Genomic DNA, 21,813 nt, shown 5'->3' on the forward strand with positions numbered 1-21,813 from the left:
TACAAAAATCTGTTTCAGGCAGAGCATGTAGAAAACAAAATGTTTCTAAAAATACTTATACAATTTGCGGTGTAGGAGTGATGGTAAATAAAGAGGTACAAAGTAATCGGGAAAAAATGTGGGCTACATGTTCCCCTTCCAGACTCCGCCTGCGCAGCTGGTCGAAACAAGTGACAATTTTGCCAGCTTCCCGTAGTCAAATGCAAGGACAGTCATTTTCCTTCTCATTCAGTCATTCGAGTATCGCCCCATTAGAATGTGTTTATTTCTATTAATGTAATTGCCAGAGAAATTATGATAATAAATGTTTGGTATTTAGACGTTTTTCTTTTCTTCTGTTTCCTTTTTTTTTTTTTTTTTTTTTTTTTTTAGCTTTTGTTGGTCACAAATTAAACACCCAAAGGTAGCTTTCTCTTAAAAAGTTAGCTTTTTAAACTGGATGAAACTTCTATTTCACCGCCTTTTACTACTTTCCAGAAGTGACTTTCGAATTTTTCTGGTGAAAGCGAACTCTCCTTTGTTTTTGCCCATTTCATTTTGGTTTTTCGCTTGGAATCCCGCCAACGTGTTAATCATATCAGTCTTTAACACTCACAAGGGCTCAAATAAAACACTGAAACGGACAAGGAACAAGTAAACTTAAGTAAAAGTAAAATGGTATAAAGATTGGATGCTATTTTGACAGGTTTTCTATATCTTAACCCAACATAGGTTATTTTCTCGCTTTTATACAACTATGTAACGCTTAGGACATACGGAAAATTAACTGTATTTTAATTTATGAGCTCTTGGTCCTCTCTTCGATTTTTTCGGATTATGCCTTTAGGGTCTACAATTTTGTATATCTTCTACAAACGAAATGATCAGTGTTTGATAACCAGGTGTAACCCGCTCATCCTCAAAATTGTTTGTCTGTTAGATTCAAATAATATCAGCGACATTATGGGTTAAATTTTAAACTGAAAATAACGTAACCGTCGACAAATTATCCTTTTGCTGAAACTCACGGCAACGTTTGTCCGCGAGGCACTAAAGCGTTGGTAAGATATGATTCCATTCTAGACTAATAAAAACTGTTAGTGAGCTTATCTTTATCAAATTAGTTGACCTTGATGAGGTGAAAGTCGTAAGGGTACATGTTAAAAGGTAAAGATCGCGAAAGCTACTGCTCGACTCACCTTCTCATTTCAGATAGCTGACCTAATCTTCTCCCTAATGCTCTCGCTCTGATAATCAGAAAGTTGAATGCCAACTGTGTCGATTAAACAGCCTTTAAGTTATAAAGCTTATGAATTATTTCACGCATTTTATGAATTATTTCAAGTATTTTTTCAAAGCCTCATAAATTGGGAGCTGTTGAATTTTATCGTAGATCACTTCATCAATAACCATGCTGCATGTTGACGTTTGAGGGTAGTCAATCAAATGAATTATTACACGACTCGGGAAGTCAGAGGGCCAATAACTAAATCAACCAATCAAAATGCTCTAGTGCCGGTCAATATTCTCTCAGTATTGGACCGGGCACTGTCGCGAATGGTCCCGAATGATACCGCAGTTGTGTTCCTTTGAACTTCAGTCGTGTAATAAATCTCTTATTAACCAAGCTTGCTCGAGACCGTACTGGAAGAATATCGGCCATCGTCTTTTTTGTACGGACCTCGCTGCGCTCGGTCCGTACTGTTAAGACCTCGGGCCGATATTCTCCCAGTACGGCCCTCGCGCTTGGTTAATAAGATATATATATCTCGAAGCTTACATACCGTATTATTTTTTATCTGTTATGGTTGTCATTTTTACCGATCATGAAGGCATGCTTTGTGGATTAAAGTCAGAGATAAATAAGTTAGGAATTTCAAGTGCTCGGGTTTGTACTTTGCTATGTCATAAACTCTTTTAATCCGCGCTGATGAAAACAAGAAAGCTGTGCTCATTCAGCAAAAGAAAATGACCGTGAATCCATTTTATTTCGACACGGCTTTCAAATCAAGTGATTTAATTCAGTCTTGAACGACTTCGTTAAAAAAAAGAAGAAACAAAACAAAGCAAACAAAGAAACAGAAACAAAGTCTTATTCCTAAGCCTAACCGTTTCATGGATGACTTGTTTGAGTTCAATTCATTCTTTCAGCTTTAAACAAGAACTCATCGTAAACAGCTTCGTTTTTGGGTCGCTTTGCTTCTACATGGTTTCGCCGTAACCCCGTTCAAAATGTATTGCATCTCTAAGTAGTCAATGTTCCAAAGAGATGTACCATCATGACTATGTAGTAAACGATGGGAAAAACGATGACGATTTCCAAATTAAACTTTGTAAAATTATAAAGAAAGATTAGCTGTGCTAAAATCTAGTGGCACGAAACGAAATGACAGCAACACAAATCACAGAAAAAAATTTCTGATGGGCTCTAAAATTTGACAGATGAATCAAAAGACACGAACGAGTCTTACCTGGAATGGATCAATTATAAAGTTTAATCGCCCACATGGATTCATATATTAAAATCTAACTTGCCGTAGCTATAATTTATCCTCTGTTTGTCCTTGTTGCATAACTCTCAAAGAAGATAGTTTCGTTGTCCTTAAAGCTGTTTGTTAAACCAAAATTTTGTGTTGGCAGCCTTAAGGCTATTCAAGAACAAATGTTTCGTTTACGCCTCCTTGCAACGACTGCTAAGTCACTACTTCTGAAACACAACAGGGCGACGTTCTCGACCCAGTTTCTTGCCGGTATTTTTGCTGCGCGCGCAGTTGTCAACTGACGTTCCCGTCCTCTTGCTAAATCCATCTAATTACAAGCTAATTGGCGCCATTCTGACGAGGCTTTGGAAACTCTTAACGAAAGCCAATTTACAATTACAACAACTAAGTTGGTGAACCAAATCATCTTTAATCGGTAAAATACTCTCCTCAAAGAAAAAATATTCGTTGATGTTTCAAGATACAATCCTGGAATGATGTGAGATGCCTATTGTCGTTTGTTGTCTTCCGTATTGTCAAGGCAAGACTGAAAACATGATGTGTTGGTGGCTATAAGCCAGAAATCACAAAAGGAGAGAACTGAACTGTGTATCGAGTGCGAATGGCGAAATACTTAGTCAATAAGTAGCAACTATCCAGACCTATTCTTCATATCATGACAGCTAAATGGCCAAAAAAACAAAAAATTTGGAAGCCTCCTAGGCAGGTCATCTTATTCTTAGAAGATTGGGGAAATTTGGCGATTTGCAAAAATTTGGCATGTTTTCCAAATTTTTGATGTCACACTTTTTTTATGCTACCTGTTGACAGATTTTTATTCAAACAAACAAAAAAGACTCCTAATGTGACCCAGGCCTAAATCTGGAAAAAGAACAATTCAGTCTCCTTTTTGATATAAAAAAGAGGTATGTCAATACTTTCATTTCTATGACAGTACGATCATATAATACTCGGGTTCTGAAATCTGTACCCCATACAATGGATATAATCCCCATTCGCGAACTGTAAGCACTCGACAACGTTACATTTTTTTCGAAGATATTAGCTCAACAGAGCTACTCTGAAAATTCAAGTTGAAATAAAGTATATGTATGTATGTATGTATGTATGTATGTACATTAAAAAATAAACATTATTTAAATTTGACTGTTGCTAGATAACATGAACGATCGTGAAATCTTCATTTTTGAACTTATGTAAATATAATAAAAATAAAGACTTTATTTAACTGAAAGAGGGTTAACACTTATTAGTATATACTAAAACAGTGGATGTCGTTGAAGGTGCGCTCTGATTGGCTTGCCAAACTCCGAATATCCTTTGTTACGGGAAGTTACCTCCGAGCAACTCGGGAAAAATGGCGTCCCGGTTTGCATCCGTGACAAACGAAGAAATCACTCAAATTAACGACGAAGTAGTCCCTGAAAACACAGAGAAAGCGACTAAATTTGGTTTGGCCGTGTTTAAAGGTAATGGTTTAAGTTTTTAACCCGAATAAGAAGGGTTATGTTTACAAATGCAAATTAATCTTGCGCAACCTCACTTGTTGCTTCAGTCCTTTCCGCGTGGGAAAATGTTGGAATGCATGAATTAAAATCAATTTTTGGTGGCGTATATCATCTCACTGTTTTTGTATATACTAAAACAACTATTCACTTCAGTGTTGGTGATTAGCAGCGGATATTTACCTCGCCGCTTAGCGGCTCGGTAAATATCCACCACTCGCCACCTCCACTTCGGTGAATAGTTGGTAAATAGCCAAAGGCCAATAGACTTGTGGCCCTCGGAAAACAAAATCACAAACTAGGAATACAAATATAGTATAATAAAAGTTAAAACCTAAATATATGAGAGACTCGGATAGTGAATTACAATGATATGAAAAACTTCCGTAAAATATAGATATAAATAGATATCAAAGTTAAATCCTAAAATGGTCTAAATGTTGCTGCGTTGCGAAGATAGTTTTAAATAAATGAGTTTTTAAGGACTTAAAGGAGTCCGATTTTCTGATATTTAGAGGCACATTATTCCAAAGTCTTGTTGCTGACACTGCAAAAGAACAGCCTCCATCAGTCACGCCTATGATAAGGACAGATAGAATTATAGCTAGCATACCGCGTGCTTCTTTGTTGTGTGTTGTTAATTATTATCTAACTATACTTCGCAGAGTACAAATAACGCCATTGACGAGTACAAATATCACGCAGTATAGAGTACCGGCTAAACAGGTTTTCTCACATCGCACAAGCGAAGGATTGCAGTTACGAAAAAAGTAAAGGGCAGACAATTTGAATCATATTTCCGACGACGAACAGTCAGGATGGCTGGCAAATATAGATCCAAGTTTATCAGATGAATCAAACGAAGAAAACAGCCAGACAACCAGGAAATTTCTTCATTTATCGAAGAAAATAGAAACAGCAGCACGACAACGCGCCAATTCCGTTCCGCCTCACATACTTCTGTCACGCACTCCCCGTAAATAAATATCCGCGAAATTCGCCCGCACTGAAATAAAAGTTTGCCTGTTGGATAATAAATAACTTATTAGACAGTTTGTTGTGTAGTATCGCTGAGTATTTTTACTACTCATTTGTATTTTGACTCGCCCTACGGGCTCGTCAAAATACGGCACAACTCGTAAAAGTACTCAGCGATACTACACAACAAAACGTCTAATAAGATAAATTTATTATCCAACTACACTTCGTAGAGTACAAATGATGACCAAATGACGTCAGCAGAACTCATTACTGGGCGAATAATGGCATTATAGAACAACAATCGCTGTTTAAGCGACAGAAAGGCTCTGATTTTACTCAAAACACCTCTACGTGAGACAAGTTTATTGCAAAGATTTTCAACATGACAACCAAATGAGAGTGAACAATCGATTTTTAAACCCAAAAGTGCTGTACTTTTTACATTTACGAGCCTATTGTCCTCAGTTGTGACAACAAGTTCATCATTGACCTTAAACGCCAGGCGCTTTCCGGTGATAGTTAAGACTTTGGATTTCGACTCGTTGATTGGGCGTTTAGTTGAGTTGCCGTATAGACGTATTTCAATTGCAAAGGTATCTAAAGAGTTTAAGTTCAGGTAAATTATGAAAGTAAGCAGATGCTGTGAACTGACATGCAGTGGTAGATCGTTGATAGATAGTATGAAGAATAGTGGGCCTAAAATACTGCTCCGAGGAACTCCATGTTACATCGGCGCCTCACTAGACTCCTTTCCACCCAGGTGAACTGCTCGCTTCCTTCCAGTCATGTAAGACCGGCACCATTTAAGCTCCGTTTTCACAATGCCATATGCCTTCAGTTTCTTCAGTAATAGCTCATGATCAACCATATCAAATGCCTTGCAATAGTCAATAAGCACCACTCAAGAGATCCTGTCCTTATCCAAATTAGATTGGAGGTCATCGATTATCTTGATGGGGGCAGTTTCAGTAATGTGGTTTTTGGGAAAACCGGACTGCCTTGAAAAAGTCAAGTTATTATCGCAGAGAAAAGTATAAAGTAATATGCATGTGCGCTCAATAACTTTCGAGAAAACCGGTTGTACTGAAATGGGACGATGGTTACATTCAGCGCCATTCTTATATAGAGGTGTCACCTTCGCAGTTTTCCAGCAGCTCCTGCATTAATATTCGCCGCACTAAACATTTCTTACGAATTTACCATCCCCTTTACCGTTTAATATGTTTGCGTGTAAACCGCGAGTCGGAAAGAATGGGGCCAGACAAGAGGTCACTGTAACTCGAGCTTACCCACCATTGCTGGCTATTCATTTAGCATTATGCACTTTATCTCTTTGTCAACACAACTTTACTAAGTTAGACATGGCTAGTGGTAAGGAATATACCGCAATACGCAGATTAGAAGTAAACGGTTTCTTCGTGAGCCGAGCTAAAGCGTGCGTAGCTATCTTTCTGTTTGTTTCGCTGCTGATCGCTGTGGTCGTGTTAGCTGCACTGCTTGTTCACGAGCGGGGAAAAGAGAACACCGCTCAAGCGGCTGGTGATTCAGGTGGAACTCAAGGTAAACGAAATAAATGCAGCCTGCCAAATTATTCTTCTCAGTGTAATCAGGCTCCCCTCGGAATCTAACTGTTTATTCGTGCATACCAACATAAAGTTTCCTGCTCTACTTGTGCTGAGAGACCTAATTTGAATATGATGAAATGAATTACATATCTGAACTAAAGTCAACTTCGAACTTGAATTCCAGAGATGTTTTCGGGCAAGGTTCAACCAACATGATTTCTGCATAGATTGTCATGCGGTGCCGATAAACCTGATTTAAAGGTTCCAAGGCTAGAGAGACCTTTCCCTTAGTTTTATTAGTTGCAGTGATTTGTTTTTCTAAAGATGACATTACTATTGCTTACTCATGGTACGGTGCTGAGAATTCCCCTCTTTACGCAGGAAAAAATGATTATCTGTTTAACACGAGTCGTGTTACAATTCTATTTCTAATATTGAATTCTGATAAACTGAAAGGCAATCGACAATTTACGTAAGTACTGGCTTCGGTAAGGGAAATTCAAATAGCCGAAAATGCGTTTGAAAAACCCCAAAGTGCCGCGCAGATGTAGTCAGTCATGTCATCTCATGTTCGTGACCTCTATCGCATATCTCGCTCCTCGTGTCCTCTTATGTCTCGCCTCGCACTTTCATGCTCGTGCTTGAAAAACGCCGCAGAACAAACAGATCTATTGGAACAAAAATTAGGCCTGCTCTGCGGGTTATAATCTTATAATCAAAGATCATTTTTTCCCTCGTTTTCCAAAGCTTTACAATAAAATTCGTTACTTTCCTTCTGCGAAAGCCACTCAGGCTACTTGCAATACTACAACTAAAGCCTTGCGTTGGTTTTTCTTAACTTTCGCATACGTCTTATTTTTAACTCAGCAAACTCGGCTTTTATCGCACACAATTTGTACTTAGCCAAGCGTGATTTCTGTCGTTTGCATCTGGTTATAAAACGAAAAAAAAGCTAATGAAGGAAAAATATTTGCTTTTTTTTCTAAGTGCCCCCGTTGAAGCAAATGGCATGCGATGTAGTCGTGGTTGGAGGAGGTATATCAGGATTGTACATGGCGGAGACACTCTTGCGGCTAAAGAAAGAAAGAAATGTATGCTTGTTTGAGAAAGATTCAAGATTTGGCGGAAGAAACTACGACCACAGGTTCAAGCAAGCACCGAACATCAGTACAAGTAAGGAATGTATTTGTTTACTGTTCAAAAAGCATCAATAAAACTCAAGTCATATTGAAGTGGCCGCAAAACCGTTTAAATAGAAAGTAAGGAATGGTGCGGGGGATGCAAGAGCAGATGGTAATTCTATCCCGGCCGTATGCGCATCTACCTCAAAAAAAGGAAGCACGTCCCTTTTGCATAGAGCATGTTCGTTGACATTGCACTTAGTAGGCACGTATCTTTCTTTTTCCAGCTTGATAAAGGTCAAATTCTCCCTAAGTTTTTATATGGTGTTCCGACAAATTCTTAAATAAGTAGAATCTTTCAGTGAAGACCTAAGGCCATTGTATAGCGATAGAAAAGAACGGGTGCCCATCCAGTGTAATGATTTAGTAAATTTGAAAAATAAGTGTCTTGGTGATCGCTCGGCAGATCTGATAATAGGCGGAGAGCAATTTTCTGCTTAAAAGTTTTGTAAATGCTCAAAACTCTTACTGATTTTCCGAGAGAAATTTGTTAAGATTTTTTACCCTTTGCTGAGCTTGGAAGTCATAACATTTTCACAGTATCAATATACATTTAACCTTGTCTTAACAACATATTGACAATAGGTAATTATATGTAACTTCATCCCACAGGTCTAGGAGCGTGGAGAGTGGACAAGATGCACAAGAGAATGATGTGAGAAAATGTTTTTTTTAATAATTATTATTTTAACCGACTCGTCGGGATTATATCACATTTAAGTAGACCATTTTCTTCTGAGAATGAGGACCTGTAGTCCATGTTAGAAGTTTTCGCAGAATTTCTCACTTACTTTAGAAGGAAACTCCGCACACGCTGGTTCTGCAGACTTGGACTGTATACTTTCGCTTAACTTGACTTTATTCTTCACAATCCAACATTACACGTTCTGTTCTACGACCTATCTCAATCCCATCTTTCAGTTACAAAAATGCTATGTTTTATAAGCTACGGATATAACGGCACACCCAGATACGTAAGTCCGGAGTGGTAAGATAATTTAAGCTAACTTGACAAAGTTCCAGTTTTGTTTTACACATTCTTCAATGATTTGTGGCCACTAATTTCCTGTTACATCGGCTTGTTTGACAATCATAGTGTTAATCTACGCATGCGGTTTTACTAGCGACTATTTGATCAAATACATCTTTGTTTTTGAAGGCTCGATTACACGACGCCGGTCAATACTTCCTTTGACATTCCACAAATCAATGTTGGCGACAAGAAATAATAACTTACTTAATCAACTACTAAATATACCGAAACAGGAAAACTTTGTTATGAGCACGTGCAAACTTTTCGCCACAGAAGTTTATTGGGGCGTTTGTATGACTTTTACTTATGATGTTTTATTTCCAAATCAAAATATTGATTGAACTTTTCACTGGTCTGGGATATTTTTGTATTTGCCTAACTTTGAATACGTGCCTTTTTTCTGCTTGTATGTCTGCCTTTGTGTCTATCGATCAGGTATTCCCTACGTTTTACCTCTACCTGCGTATATAGGTGACCTTTTGATCTGCCTCTGAGACTAGGTTTACACTAGAGGAAATTGTTCCGGATTCGTGATGAATCCGAAACGTTTTGGTACCGGATTGATTTTGCCGTTTACACGAGAGTGGATGAATCCGAAATAAAAACTCCCCGGTTTGGTTGTGTCTCCGGAGATTTTGAATCCGGAATTTAATGTGGGAACTTTGAATCCGATAACTTCTGAATCCGGAAAGTTTTGTCGTGTAACCGCCTTTTTTCTCGAATCCGGATATTATTTCCGCCTTTTGAGTTTGCGGTGAAATCAAAATGGAGGATCCGGTGCTAACATTGCTGGCGGTCCCTGGTTGCCTAATCTTGTTGCAGGTTCAGGCGATAAATTTTATCATGTGTACCGCAGTATTTCTGAGGAAACGCAAGTTATTATTGCAAGGAAGTTTAAAGTCAGCCACACTTAATCGCCGACGACGTAGATGGCTTGGCATCTGTCCAACTCAAATTTACCTCAGTGGCTTCTGTATCTACTCTAACCTTTTTTGGGGAGGCATTTTCACTTTGTCGATCGAACGACGAAACAACACTCGGCTTGGTAACCATTCCATTTCGAATGTTCCCGGAGTTGTCATTGTGTGTAAACGGTGAGGAATCCGAATATCCTTTCAGTGTAAACGCCTACGAATCCGAATACTCCAAAATTGATGAATCCGGAAACATTTACGAATCCGGAAAACTCTCCTCTAGTGTAAACCTAGTCTGATATGAGTGAATTTGTCCTATCTTTGTTTAAGTGGTTTTCAAATTTAACATATCTACAAGTTGTCATAACATGTAGTCTATCTTGTTGTCAGGGACTTAGCTAAACGACTCAATGTTCCCTTGAAGCCTATGGGTAAATTTAAAGACGTATTCATCCAAGCAAGAGGTATCTTTGCATCCACCTTTCAATCTCTTAAGGAGAAAGCTTTTCCGACGCTCATGTCAGGGCCGTTTTCAAATATGACTGAGTCGGAAATGTATGGATTTGCCTGGAGAAACATGACCAAGGAGAAAGCACTGGAGATTCCTTTCTACCGGGACTTTTTGTGCCAGAGACTTGGAAGTGAAGGATGTGAACTACTGAGTGCCAGATACGCTATAAAGAGAGATTTCTATGAAGAAAGTACTTTGTGCAGATTGGAAAAACGACAAGTATTTAAGTACTTTTCGTATGAATACTACAGACCTCTTGGTGGCATGTCAGATTTCCCGACAGCAGTGAAGAAATCTGCACTGCGTTTAGGAGTAAAGGTGTTCTTAAAAGAGAAAGTAAACGTTCTAGAAAGAAAAGGAAAGGGTTTTGCAATTCACACCGATCATTTTTCAGCGTTGGCAAAAAAGCTTATTATTGCTATTCCAAGTGGAGCATTTGAAGCCATCATGGGTGATATTGCTGCAGAGGTTAAAGAGAATGTAATGTTTGAATCCAATATAGGAAAAAACGTGTTTAAAGCGGTGGCCATTTATGGGTATCCTTGGTGGGAAAACTTTACTTCCTCTCAGAACAGCAGCGAGCCAATCGTTGAACGATTGTGGTCAGCTTCTACATGTTTGGTTGGTCTGATGCCCTATGGGTAAGTTGAACAGGAATTTCTTTGCAACTCGTTACTTCTGCGAATTGCTCTCGTGATAGTTATGGTATTTACAGGCGATTTTTCCATCGTCAGTCATGATTCTCTTAAGAGTTCCCTGATCAGTTTGTTTCGTAGTCAAGGCAATAATTGCTTTTCATTTCAACCTGAATCGAGCGCAGACCCAAGGGACCTTTGATTCAGGTTTTTATTAGCGATTTTTCTAATCATGATGAGAGTCTCTTGCAGCCTCGATGTATATCAACGGCTACTTCTTCAACTGTCGTCAGCCACTTTGTTCTTTTTCCGCTCTCTGTTTTGGAAGAATGGTAAAGGGAGACCTAACTAAAACTACGGTTAGAGAAAAAGTGGCTGATATTACCTCGTCGCACCTCATTGAAAGATCTGATGTAAAACATTTTAAAAACATAAATTACCAAACACAAAACAAGAGTCTGCCTAATTCAGGTTTTGGAACGCCAAAGAAATGAGTTTCGTGCGTCCGCTTAACAATGGTTCCACTGAACATTGTCGGTGCACCGTTCAAGTGTAGAGGGGGAACGGTATCTGGGCGTCACTCGGTGTCTGTTTAGTAAAGTAAAGGTGTTGCTGTATCCATGTTGTTTTTTCGCTATTGATACACAATGTATTTTTAAAAAAATCCTGAAGACACCTCATGTTTTGCGTGACGATGCAGTCATTCTTCGCAGCTGACATTGCTCGCTGATTCATCCTAATCATTTTGAAGGAAAAGCAAAATTATCCCTACTATTGTTTCAAAAATTATTCAACGACATTTTGAACGTAGAGCACAGTAACAGGATTGTAATAACAAGCTATAATTACGACAAGAGATTGATGCTTAATTGTCTCTAACGACTGCAATTGTCTTGATGAAGTATAGGTACCAACCCAACATTTTCCCCTGGGAGGGTACCTGTTATTATCATTGTAATTGTAGAAAATCTCTTTGCTTTTAAAATTTAAAATTAAATTTTTCCTCTACCCCCTTTGTATTCTTTTTATCTCACTCTCGGCACGTGTGATTTCAAAAACTAGCCAATCAAATCAAAGAACTCTAACCTTGGCATTAAAAACACACGTGGACGCAAACTTTTGTCGTTTTGACTTTTTGTTCGCGAAAATTTTTTCGGAATTTTAGAGAGTTTCGGAGGGTTCTTTTTAGCTAAATGTTGTGGTTACTTTATTCTTAACAAGTTCAATATATGAATAAGAAAGCGATCCCCGCAGCTACGAACACTTCTTAAGCAGTAGTGACAATGAGGCCATGACCTATGCGATACCGGTGAAGTACTCTACCTGGTTCGTATGAAAACCGTGAAGGGATGAATTAATGACTGTATATATATGACGTTCATATACGTGAACTGTGATTCAGTTGATAGAGCAGTTTACATATATGGGAGGTAGTTTACATATATGAACTTCTGTTTACAGTTTTCTACGGAGTCTGGACTCCAGCCTCTTTTTCTGTAAATGGATTTTTTACAATTTTGACTGTCAGCGTGAGTCTCATGGAAAATAATAGCGTCATGTCCAGCTGCTTGAGAATCTGTGCAGAGCTTTTATTTTATTAGTGACCAAGACAGAATTTCACCTCACAATATCGCTACAATAATAGTAGACAAGTGATGGGAATAAAGAAGAATATCAAGTAGAGGGTTATATTATAGCTTGATCCAGAGCCAAATTGTTCAAACTAACAATATAATAATTTTATTCTCCAACTGCACTCCGTAGAGTACAAATAACGCCTTAGACGAGTACAAATATCACGCGGTATTTTTACTCCAGAGAACCGGCTAGACAGGTTTTCTCGTATCGCACAAGCGAAGAATTGGATTGAAGTTACGAAAAAAAAATGGCGGGCAATTTGAATCATATTTCTGACGACGGAGAGTCGGAATGGCTGGCAAATATAGATCCAAGTTTATTAGATGACTCGAACGAAGAAATACAGTTAGACAACCAGGAAATTTCTTCAATTATTGAAGAAAATAGAAACAGCAACACGACAACGCGCCAATTCCGTTCCGCTTCGCATACTTCTGCCACGCACTCCCCGTAAATAATTATCCGCAAAATTTTCCCGCGCTGAAATAACAATTTGGCGTGTTGGAAATAAATAATTTATTAGACATTTTGTTGTGTAGTATTGCTGAGTATTTTCACTCGTTATTTCTATTTTTACTCGCCCGATGGGCTCGTCAAAATACGGCACAACTCGTAAAAATACTCATCGATACTACACAACAATACGTCTAATAAGATGTGTGTATTTGGTGAAGAGCAAGGAGAATGAATGGTGAAAACTTGAGAGTGAGAGGGCTTAATATGATAGGAGCAGAAATAAATGCGTTACCCGTCTGTTTGCTGTCTGTTTCTATCAACTACAATAGTTAATAACTCAATAGGGAAGTTTTTCCTTCTTTTTTCAGCGGGCGAGGACCCCAAGGAGAAGCCGTTATGCAACTGTCATATGCCTGGTTGGGATGCGCCGCAAAGTGGGGAAAGATGTCAAAGCTGCCAAGATCAGTGTTTGAGGCGGAAATAAAGAAAGCTGTACAGAACGTTTTTCCCGAAATTGTTGTACCAGACCCTCTGGATATGGTGTTTAAATTTTGGGATAAAGCAGCTTGGTACGTAATCGATATAGATGTGTTCATTCGTTACATAAGCACAACTAATTGTAATATAAAGTTGTCATGTAAAAAAAAAAAGACAAACGAAAAAAAGCCTGATAGGAATAATTATGTAGCATACACGATACACGATACACCTCGCAGTTACTGGATAGTAATGAATAAAGGCTGATAGTTTCGAAAGAAACTGTTTGGGGCTGCGTCGGTGGGAGTAACGAAATAATTTGGATATATCAACAAAGTTGAAATGGTAAATTGGCCACCGTAACGATTACAAAAGCTGACGTTTCGAGCGTTAGCTCTTCATCGGAGCGAATAGAGGAATTGTGGGTTGTGTGTGCTTTTAAAGGCAGAAAATGGAGCTACGTTATCGGTGGGAACATGGCAACGAGAAAAACATGAATAAATTAGTGGAATGAAAAGCGTTCGTTGATCCCTGTGCGATTTAGACTGCCGGTTTGAAAGATGAGCTTTTGTTCAAGATGTTTACGGCTTTCCGTGCCACCGAAGTGTAAGGAAAGACCGCAGATTGCCATATGTTGCTTAGAATGATTAGGTAAATTAAAATGTCTAGCGACTGGTTTCGATGTGTCCTTGTCATTCCTTTCCACGTCTCAAAGGTGTTCTCGGAATCGGTCACCTAGTCTTCTGCCTGTTTCGCCGATCTATATCTTTTTGCAATAAGTGCAAGTTATGCGATAGATTACATTGGCGGAGGAGCACGTGAAGTGATCGGTGATCTTAATGGATCGGTTAGGTCCCGATATTTCATCAGTGTTGTGAATGAAAGGACACGTTTTGCATCGTGCACGAGCGCATTTAAAAGTGCCTGGTTGGTCATTAGTCTGAAAAGAACTTCTGACCAAAAAATTGCCTATGTTTTTGTCGCGTTTAAATGAAATGAGCGGAGGCTGCGAAAAGATAGTGCTTGTCTCTGGATCGTTTTGAAGTAATTTAAAGTTTTTAAGAATGATGGATTTAACTGAGTGGTTGTGGGGGTGAAACGTGAGAGTGAATGGAATGCGGTCGGAATCTTCCTTATGCGACGTTTGTAGTGCCGAATGTCGATCAATAAGTTGAGCGCGGTGGTAACCCGCTGGAACGACGGAAACAGGGTAACCACGTTTATCGAGAAACTGGCACATTGACTCTGATTTGTGGTGGAAATCAGAGTCATCACTACATAAACGACGAAGTCTTAGAAACTGAGAAAAAGGAATGGAATTCTTAACGTGAGATGGATGCGAAGACGAATATAAGAAATAATTATGCGAGTCTGTAGGTTTGTAATACACAACAGTGCATAAACCGTTACCTTCAATTGAAACTTTGACGTCTAAAAAGGATAAAGAATTGTCAGAAATTTCCCAAGTATATTGTGTTCACAGAATTTCCGCTAAAAGAGGTGTTTTAAATATCTTGAGAGTGTCGTATATAAGTGTTTGGAAATGAAAGGCGACTTTAAAAATTGTGTTGGTGTTCTGGTAAATGACATATCCGCTCTTCCTTTACTGTCTTTCACTTATCGCCCCCTCTCCCCTATGTATTTCAGTGTTGCCTGGTGTTGCCTAGTGTTTGCAAAGTTTAATTTCCTGCAACGTTGTTTGAGGGGAGGGGGGAAGGGGAAGACGAAACTATCAAGTAACTTATGAACGATGAATTACAAGATTTCTATTGATGGTGTTGATTAGAGGGTTGTCGAGGGAAGGTGTGCCAACTACTTTCGCCACCCACTGGTAGTGGATCTTGATTCCTTTAAAAAGTAAGCGATATATTTACTCTTCTACGTTACAGGCATCAGACAAAGGCTGGCTCCAACGTAAGTCGACACGATCTGGAAAAATGGGCGAAACGTCCATTCCCTGGAGAGGAAGTTTACATGGTTGGCGAAGCGTATTCATCCCTGCCCGAGTGGAACGAAGGAGCCCTTTTGACAGCTTACAACGCCCTAAAGGAAGGATGGGAAATATCAAATCCTGAGCCATAATAACACTTTACACCCTATCAGCAGTCTGCATATTCTTCATACCATTTTCTATACCTTAATGTTTGATTCAGGGGTGGTATGGTAAAGAGAAATTAGATGTTAATCACTGTTAGGGATAAAATGGTTAAGTTGGTACTGACGCTCAAAACTTTTAAGCACTTATTTTCAAAAAATTTTCAGATTTTTGGCATCATCGTCGGAATAACAAAATGGGTTTCTTACTGCTCGTCAACTTCTGTTGAAGTCATGAAAAATTGACTTACTTGGTACTTTTCACGACCAAAACATAATTGGCGATTTCGTGTTTTTGTTTATCAGAGGGCTACTAAGAGATGTGGAAAGTCTTAAAACGCTTGTGCAGAGATTTAGTTCTGCTTAACCGTCGCCCATCTGGTGTAGGTAAAGACAAAAATAATTCTTAACGATCCTCTTCGATTGTTAGCAAAAGTACAGGTATGTCATTAACATTGTGAAAAGAACTAAACTTCTTTTTTGAAAGTTTCTTTTCTTTCGTGAAATCTGACAAGCCGTCCTTTCTTCTAACAGAAGGCCATGCGCACCGAGAGTCTGGTCTTTCCTCCATATTGAACACGTGACCTATCGTCCTTGGGCTTCTAACCATTTACCCTTCACACGGAAATTTTCCTTTGATCGCGCAACAGGAGCCTACATTGAATACAGCTGTGAGAAATGTATGAAAGCTTGTTAGCTCAGTTGGTAGAGCACAGCAACGGTAGCTTGCAGGTTATGGGTTCAAATTCCGTACAGGCCTGAGTTTTTTTAGGCCTGTTTTCACTACTACTCAACAGCGGCCATCCCGAAATATCGCGCGGAGGTATGCGATATAAAAAAATAGAAAACCCCCAAACTTTGCCAAATATAGGTCTAGATGAATTTTTTCTAGAAAAAATACTTTGAGTTTCATGTTCCATGTTTTTATTCTACGCGAACGGCGGCGAAAATCGGTTTGGTGGCTGTCACTTCACCTTCACAGGGTCCAGACAACCTATTACTTGAACGTCGCTTGAAAATAAACAAAACAGTTAATGTGACCATTAATTTTCTTAATGAAAAGAACACGTATTTACGAACAGTCTGAAGAATTATTAGTCCGATTCTGTTACGAACTAAATTTTTGGGCAACTTCTTCGTAATTCCAATAATTCACTCATTTTGGCGGACAAAAAATTGCAAAATTGAGAAATTAAAATCTCACCTTGGCACAGTGACATGGGGTTATACCAAGTTAATCGAGCGAAAGAAGAAGGTTTCTTCTTCAAATGATTTTAATTAAATTTTGGGCTACGGAAACCACGAAATTTTCGGACCCCAAACAAAAGTGACACTGAGGTCAAAACACGCTATTCCTTGACACGCAATTGAGATGAAAAATCATCAATGCGCTCGTCGAAAAGACAACAGGCCGTTTTGGGGACGAAAAATCGTTACTATTCCGAATAAAAAGCTAACACTGATCGACATTTGTAGTTTCTGCTTCTCAGGTTACCTGAAATTTAAACTTTTAGCCGTTATTTTCGGAACAAAACAAGCCAGAATGCAAAATCGTCTTCTTCTAAGTGGCAGCGTGGACGGATAGAATTCGAAACTGGAAACAAACCCTAAAATTAATATGTTTGCCATATTATTACTTTAATCTAAGTATTGTTAAAAAAATTTGTACATACCATGCAGGTCTCCGAATAAAGGCTGGAGTCTATTTTGCGCCACACCTAGAAGTTTGTCTAATCGGTAAAGTTTAATTTAGCAATAAATTGGCACCTAGAGTCAAACCTACAGACATCTGTGATAGTATTGTTATTTTAGATTTTATTTGAAACTCCGTCTTCTCAGGTATAAAGTCATTCATCCAAAGATTTCTTACCATGACTGTACATTGTTTTTTATTCTTCACTTCAGTATCAGGATGTCGCAATACAAGAAATATCGGATATAGTAAAGTTTACAAAGCAACAAGGTGAACAATCAGATATGGTTTGATGCTACTCTATATTAAATATTTAATGAATGTAAACGAGAAGTTACAATTCATAGACCCAAAATTTCGAAACTTCTGTCTAATGCCTTAATCAGGGAGCATTAAGGAACATTATGAGATAATTTGATTATGAGATAATTTACATTATAAGGAACATTATTGTAACTGCAGTAATCGTAACCTCACAACACCACGATGATAAAGACTATTTATAAATTCGGTACGAATGATGTTGACGGTATGTGGGTTGAAACTTAAAACAATAAATGAATACGAAATTACAACAATTGACTAGTAAAAGTGACAGGAAAGAAATACACTGAACGAACTGAACGAACTTGAAATGACAGTACTTGCATTGTTACGATTTCTACGAAACTGCTGGACGAATATAAACTGCCCAAAGGCGAAATAAAGATAAACTGGAGTACCTGCTCAAACCGAACTACTGTATGACTAACGGAAGACTAAACTCTGAACTGAGAAAAACTAATTTATATATGCGAAAACGACTAGCTAACTTAAAGTGCCATTAACGCCTATATTACGAAAGAAACTAATGAACGAAGATACGTGACATAGAAACAACAGAAGCTAAATAACCAGCGAAAGAAATACTAACGAACAACGAGAAACAGCGACAACACAAAGACACCCTAATGATTGATTGAACGAGAAAAACAAAAAAAACATTCCGCACGCTAAGACCCTACAATTGTTAATGTTCCTTATAATTTACTTTATAAGGAACATTATTAATGGTACAGATATAATGGCTACAACAAGATTTGAATCCCCTGTAGCTTGCTTGATATTAACACATTTTTCTTATCTCGTCAATAGAAGGGATGAGTAAAGAAAGTAGCTGAAAAATACATTACCGTGCCCCATCGGCAAACTTTTGCCAGCTCTTGCATAAAAATACAATCACTACGCATTTACTGGTGAAAAAAAATAGAAAAGGTAGAGAAAGAAATTGCAAAAATGGTTTGGTAGCAAAACATCTTGTTACGGTTTTGTTTTTAATTTTGGTCCGGGATGCAAAAGGAAGAGAGAAAAAGCTGCAAACTTTTTTCATTTTAAATTTATTTAAAACATCTTAAAAGAAGCTCGTGCCTATGACCAAAATTTGAATTTAAATATTGAGACGCATTCGGAAAATTTCAAGAATCCAACTTTTTTCTCAGACTAAGTAAAATCGCTATCTTGAGCTTTTTATTTCCAGTTTTCAAGGCTGATAATGATTCATGACTGGATGATTTGGACACTTGGTTATCTTTTCAAAGATAATTGATGCAGGTAAAGAAGGATTGTTTGTACGTCGCCTTGTTAAAAAAATTGATAACACAGATGTCTCTCCATTTTCATCTTATTGCTTTTTCATACCTGAGGCACTTCATGGGTTCCAGAACAAAATTCACTTTTTGGATACAATAGACAATATTTTTGACGCATTTTGAATGAGTAAACGCTGTTGAGGTAGACTTAATTTGAATATTATTCCAAAAGTAAGGTTTCATTGATCGTGACTGGGTGTGTACTGTTCAGACGAAATATTTCCTGTATTTCCTGTTTCAATCACAAATAACCTTTAAGGAAAAGAAAACATATATAGAATTATGCCAACAACAAATTTCACTGGAGGTGGAATACAAACGAAAACATTTCAAGAACTGCTATGTTCTCCTTCTTTGGTTGGAGGGCTTCAACAAGAATCAATTCCTTTCTCAGTAGTCCACATTCTCCTCTCCATCACAGCGTTTCTTGGGAATACTCTCATCCTTGTTGCCCTTCAAAAGGAATCTTCCCTTCATCCGCCGTCCAAACTCTTGTACCGTTGTTTAGCAACAACTGATCTGTTGGTTGGTCTCGTTTCTCAGCCTCTCATGACTTCTTATTGGATGTCAGTGCTTCACAAACACTGGAGTTTCTGTCGATACGCATCTGACGCAGTCATTATTACAAGCTATACGTTATGTGGTGTATCTTTGTTTACAATGACCACTATAAGCGTGGACAGACTCCTTGCCCTGTGGATGGGGCTGAGGTACAAACAAATCGTAACTTTGAAACGCTCATACATCATTATAACTTCCTTTTGGATTGAATCTAGTGTCATTGCTTTATGCTACACATTAGATTACCGTATACCCACTTGGTCTGGCCATATAGCTATACCATCATGCGTTGTTATTTCAGTGGCCTCGTATATAAAGATTTTTCGGGGTCTCAGTCATCATCAAGCTCAAGTACAAGATCGTGTTCAGCAACAGCAGAGCCAACAAAATGCATTGAACATAGCGCGATACAGAAAGGCAGTGTACAGTGCGCTGTGGGTGCAATTAGCATTAGTAGTTTGTTATGCACCATACTTTATAGTGGAAATTGTAATCACTAACAGCAAAACATATTCATCTTACCTAGTAGTCATAAGAGGAGTAGCGGCTGTCTTAGTTTTCTTTAACTCGACGTTAAACCCGTTTCTTTACTGCTGGAAGATTAGTGAAGTAAGACAAGCAGTGAAGCAGACAATCAGACAAGCACAACGGAGTTAGACCTTCCTCGAGTTATATTTGTATAAGTACTTTCAGAGCTAAGAGTCATAACTTCACAAATAATACATGAGAACGCTAATCAAATATGTTATTAGATGGCGAGAAAAAAGAAGCCTAAAATAATATTGTTGTTCGAGGTTTGTACATAGTCTGTTGTGAATATTTTACCAGTTAATTTATGTTTTTTTTACGTTGATTTATGTCAATCATAAAACAATACTATTGATTTCTGTCGTGCAAAGCCCTGTGGGGCTCTCGCTTCTAATGGGGTAATCATTTCAATAAAATTGCTTGTTGAGTTCGGTAGATTTTTAGTATCATGCTTAATCTCCTTTTAGTAAAGGTATTGGATAAAACTTAAAAGAGTAGTTTGAGAGAGTTTTTCTAGGTACTTTTTTGTTACGATAAAACAATTTCAGTTTTTTTCCTAACTTAAAGAAAGTGCTTGGTATCGACACCATATTGCCAAATGAGTTGCATTGGTCATCGTTTAGTCTCAAATTTGTTTTATCAGAAAAATGTCAGTAATGCTTATGAATATGCAAAGTGGTTTTGTTGCTTGTGCATATTAACAAACTTCAAGAATGCGTATGAAACAAAATTGACTATAACTGGTTAATTTAGAGTTTTCTTCACTTTCAGAACGATCGGTTTCCTGAATTTACACTTTAACGGCGAAGAAAAGGAATTCAAATAAAGAGTATAGTCAACCATAAAAGTTAATTAATTCAAAGGGTTGCCATACATATCGAACAGTTCCGTCGCTAATTCAGATTCTAGTTGTTCCTAAGTTATATTTGATCCTATCTCTATCACTTTCGGGAGGATAACTGTCCCTAACTTCCCACTCATTTTTCTTTAAAGTCACTTCATGAAGCTTCTTTGTAGTTCAGAATTTATTATAATACAGGAAGAATATTTCTACATAATTATCGGCCCCAGAAAATGACAGCATATCTCAATATATTGCCTATTCCATCATTAAAAAAGTGACAAAAAGAAAGTTCCCTTAGTAATATTGTAATTTCAAACGGTAAGGCAGCTGACGTGTTTGGTTTTGCCAAGGGATTTGGCTTAGATGCTAATTTGAATTTAAATTTAAAAAAATCATTAATAATACATGAGCTCATTAGCCTATCTCATGAGGCAAATCGATCACGTTTATGAACCTCTATCGTCGGTATAGAATGATTATTCTGAAAAGCCCGGAGAGGGTTTTGATTTCGGTCTCGGGGGAAATCGGGTTACAATTCATAAACAACGAAATCATCACTGAGTTATTAATGAAAATATGTTTGTATAAAGATCACTAGAGATCTTTCTAAAAAGATCACGTTAATTATAATACCAAAATTATTCCCCAAAAGGCAGCATACAAAAACATTAACCGCAGTAAACAACAAAGTTTATTTCCTGATAAATTCTAGTTAGAACAGAAATTCGTTCTTTTACAATTTCCCATTGTTCACAAAATGAATTGTACAGTTTCGAATACTCTCAACTTCAACTCTAAATCCTATTTCCTCCAAGTTGGCGTCTTTATTTCTTCTTGAACTTTTCCACTCGCCAAAAATTTTGTAAGCCCACTTTGTGGCATACCGAGTAGCCCTTGGAACACAACTATCCAAGTAATCTTTCTCTTCCTTCGCATTTGTTGGTTCTCGAAACACGCGTTTGGGCGGCATTTCAAGGGAGAGCTTTCTGAACTTTAACAGCAGCCGAACAAGGAGCACTTTTCCCCTCTGTATGTAATTAACTTTTAATGCAATCGAATCACGTTTGGAAAAATCCCTGGAGAGGCACG

At 38.0% G+C, this 21,813-nt stretch overlaps 2 protein-coding genes and 1 long non-coding RNA gene across 3 annotated transcripts; 2 read left to right on the plus strand and 1 right to left on the minus strand.

Annotated features, from left to right (window-relative positions):
• Positions 1-4,290: 4,290 nt before the first annotated feature.
• LOC148720252 (uncharacterized) lies at positions 4,291-8,644 on the minus strand. Its single transcript, XR_015993131.1, has 3 exons — positions 8,504-8,644; positions 5,457-7,604; positions 4,291-5,426 (listed from the first exon to the last, which is right to left on the minus strand). It is a non-coding gene; the product is annotated as an uncharacterized LOC148720252 (long non-coding RNA).
• LOC111333412 (uncharacterized) lies at positions 6,328-17,187 on the plus strand. Its single transcript, XM_088738289.1, has 6 exons — positions 6,328-6,526; positions 7,519-7,704; positions 8,325-8,367; positions 10,050-10,811; positions 13,268-13,468; positions 15,266-17,187. Exons 1-6 carry the CDS (start codon positions 6,328-6,330, stop codon positions 15,456-15,458), a joined length of 1,584 nt encoding a protein of 527 aa, XP_088594415.1. The 3' UTR covers positions 15,459-17,187.
• Positions 17,188-18,971: 1,784 nt separating this feature from the next.
• On the plus strand, positions 18,972-20,315 carry LOC111333408 (melanocyte-stimulating hormone receptor-like). Its single transcript, XM_022938972.2, has one exon. It carries the CDS (start codon positions 19,074-19,076, stop codon positions 20,007-20,009), a length of 936 nt encoding a protein of 311 aa, XP_022794707.2. The 5' UTR covers positions 18,972-19,073; the 3' UTR covers positions 20,010-20,315.
• Positions 20,316-21,813: the final 1,498 nt, after the last annotated feature.

Source organism: Stylophora pistillata, chromosome 11 (assembly GCF_964205215.1).
Source record: "Stylophora pistillata chromosome 11, jaStyPist1.2, whole genome shotgun sequence".
NCBI lineage: Eukaryota > Metazoa > Cnidaria > Anthozoa > Scleractinia > Pocilloporidae > Stylophora > Stylophora pistillata.

Bases quoted from the DNA above. Each gene is read 5' to 3' on its own strand.
- LOC111333412 (XM_088738289.1), top strand. From the start codon at position 6,328: ATGGCTAGTGGTAAGGAATATACCGCAATACGCAGATTAGAAGTAAAC. The intron at 6,527-7,518 runs GTAAACGAAATA...TTTTTTTCTAAG, and splicing joins TGATTCAGGTGGAACTCAAG to TGCCCCCGTTGAAGCAAATG. The intron at 8,368-10,049 runs GTGAGAAAATGT...TCTTGTTGTCAG, and splicing joins AAGATGCACAAGAGAATGAT to GGACTTAGCTAAACGACTCA.
- LOC111333408 (XM_022938972.2), top strand. From the start codon at position 19,074: ATGCCAACAACAAATTTCACTGGAGGTGGAATACAAACGAAAACATTT.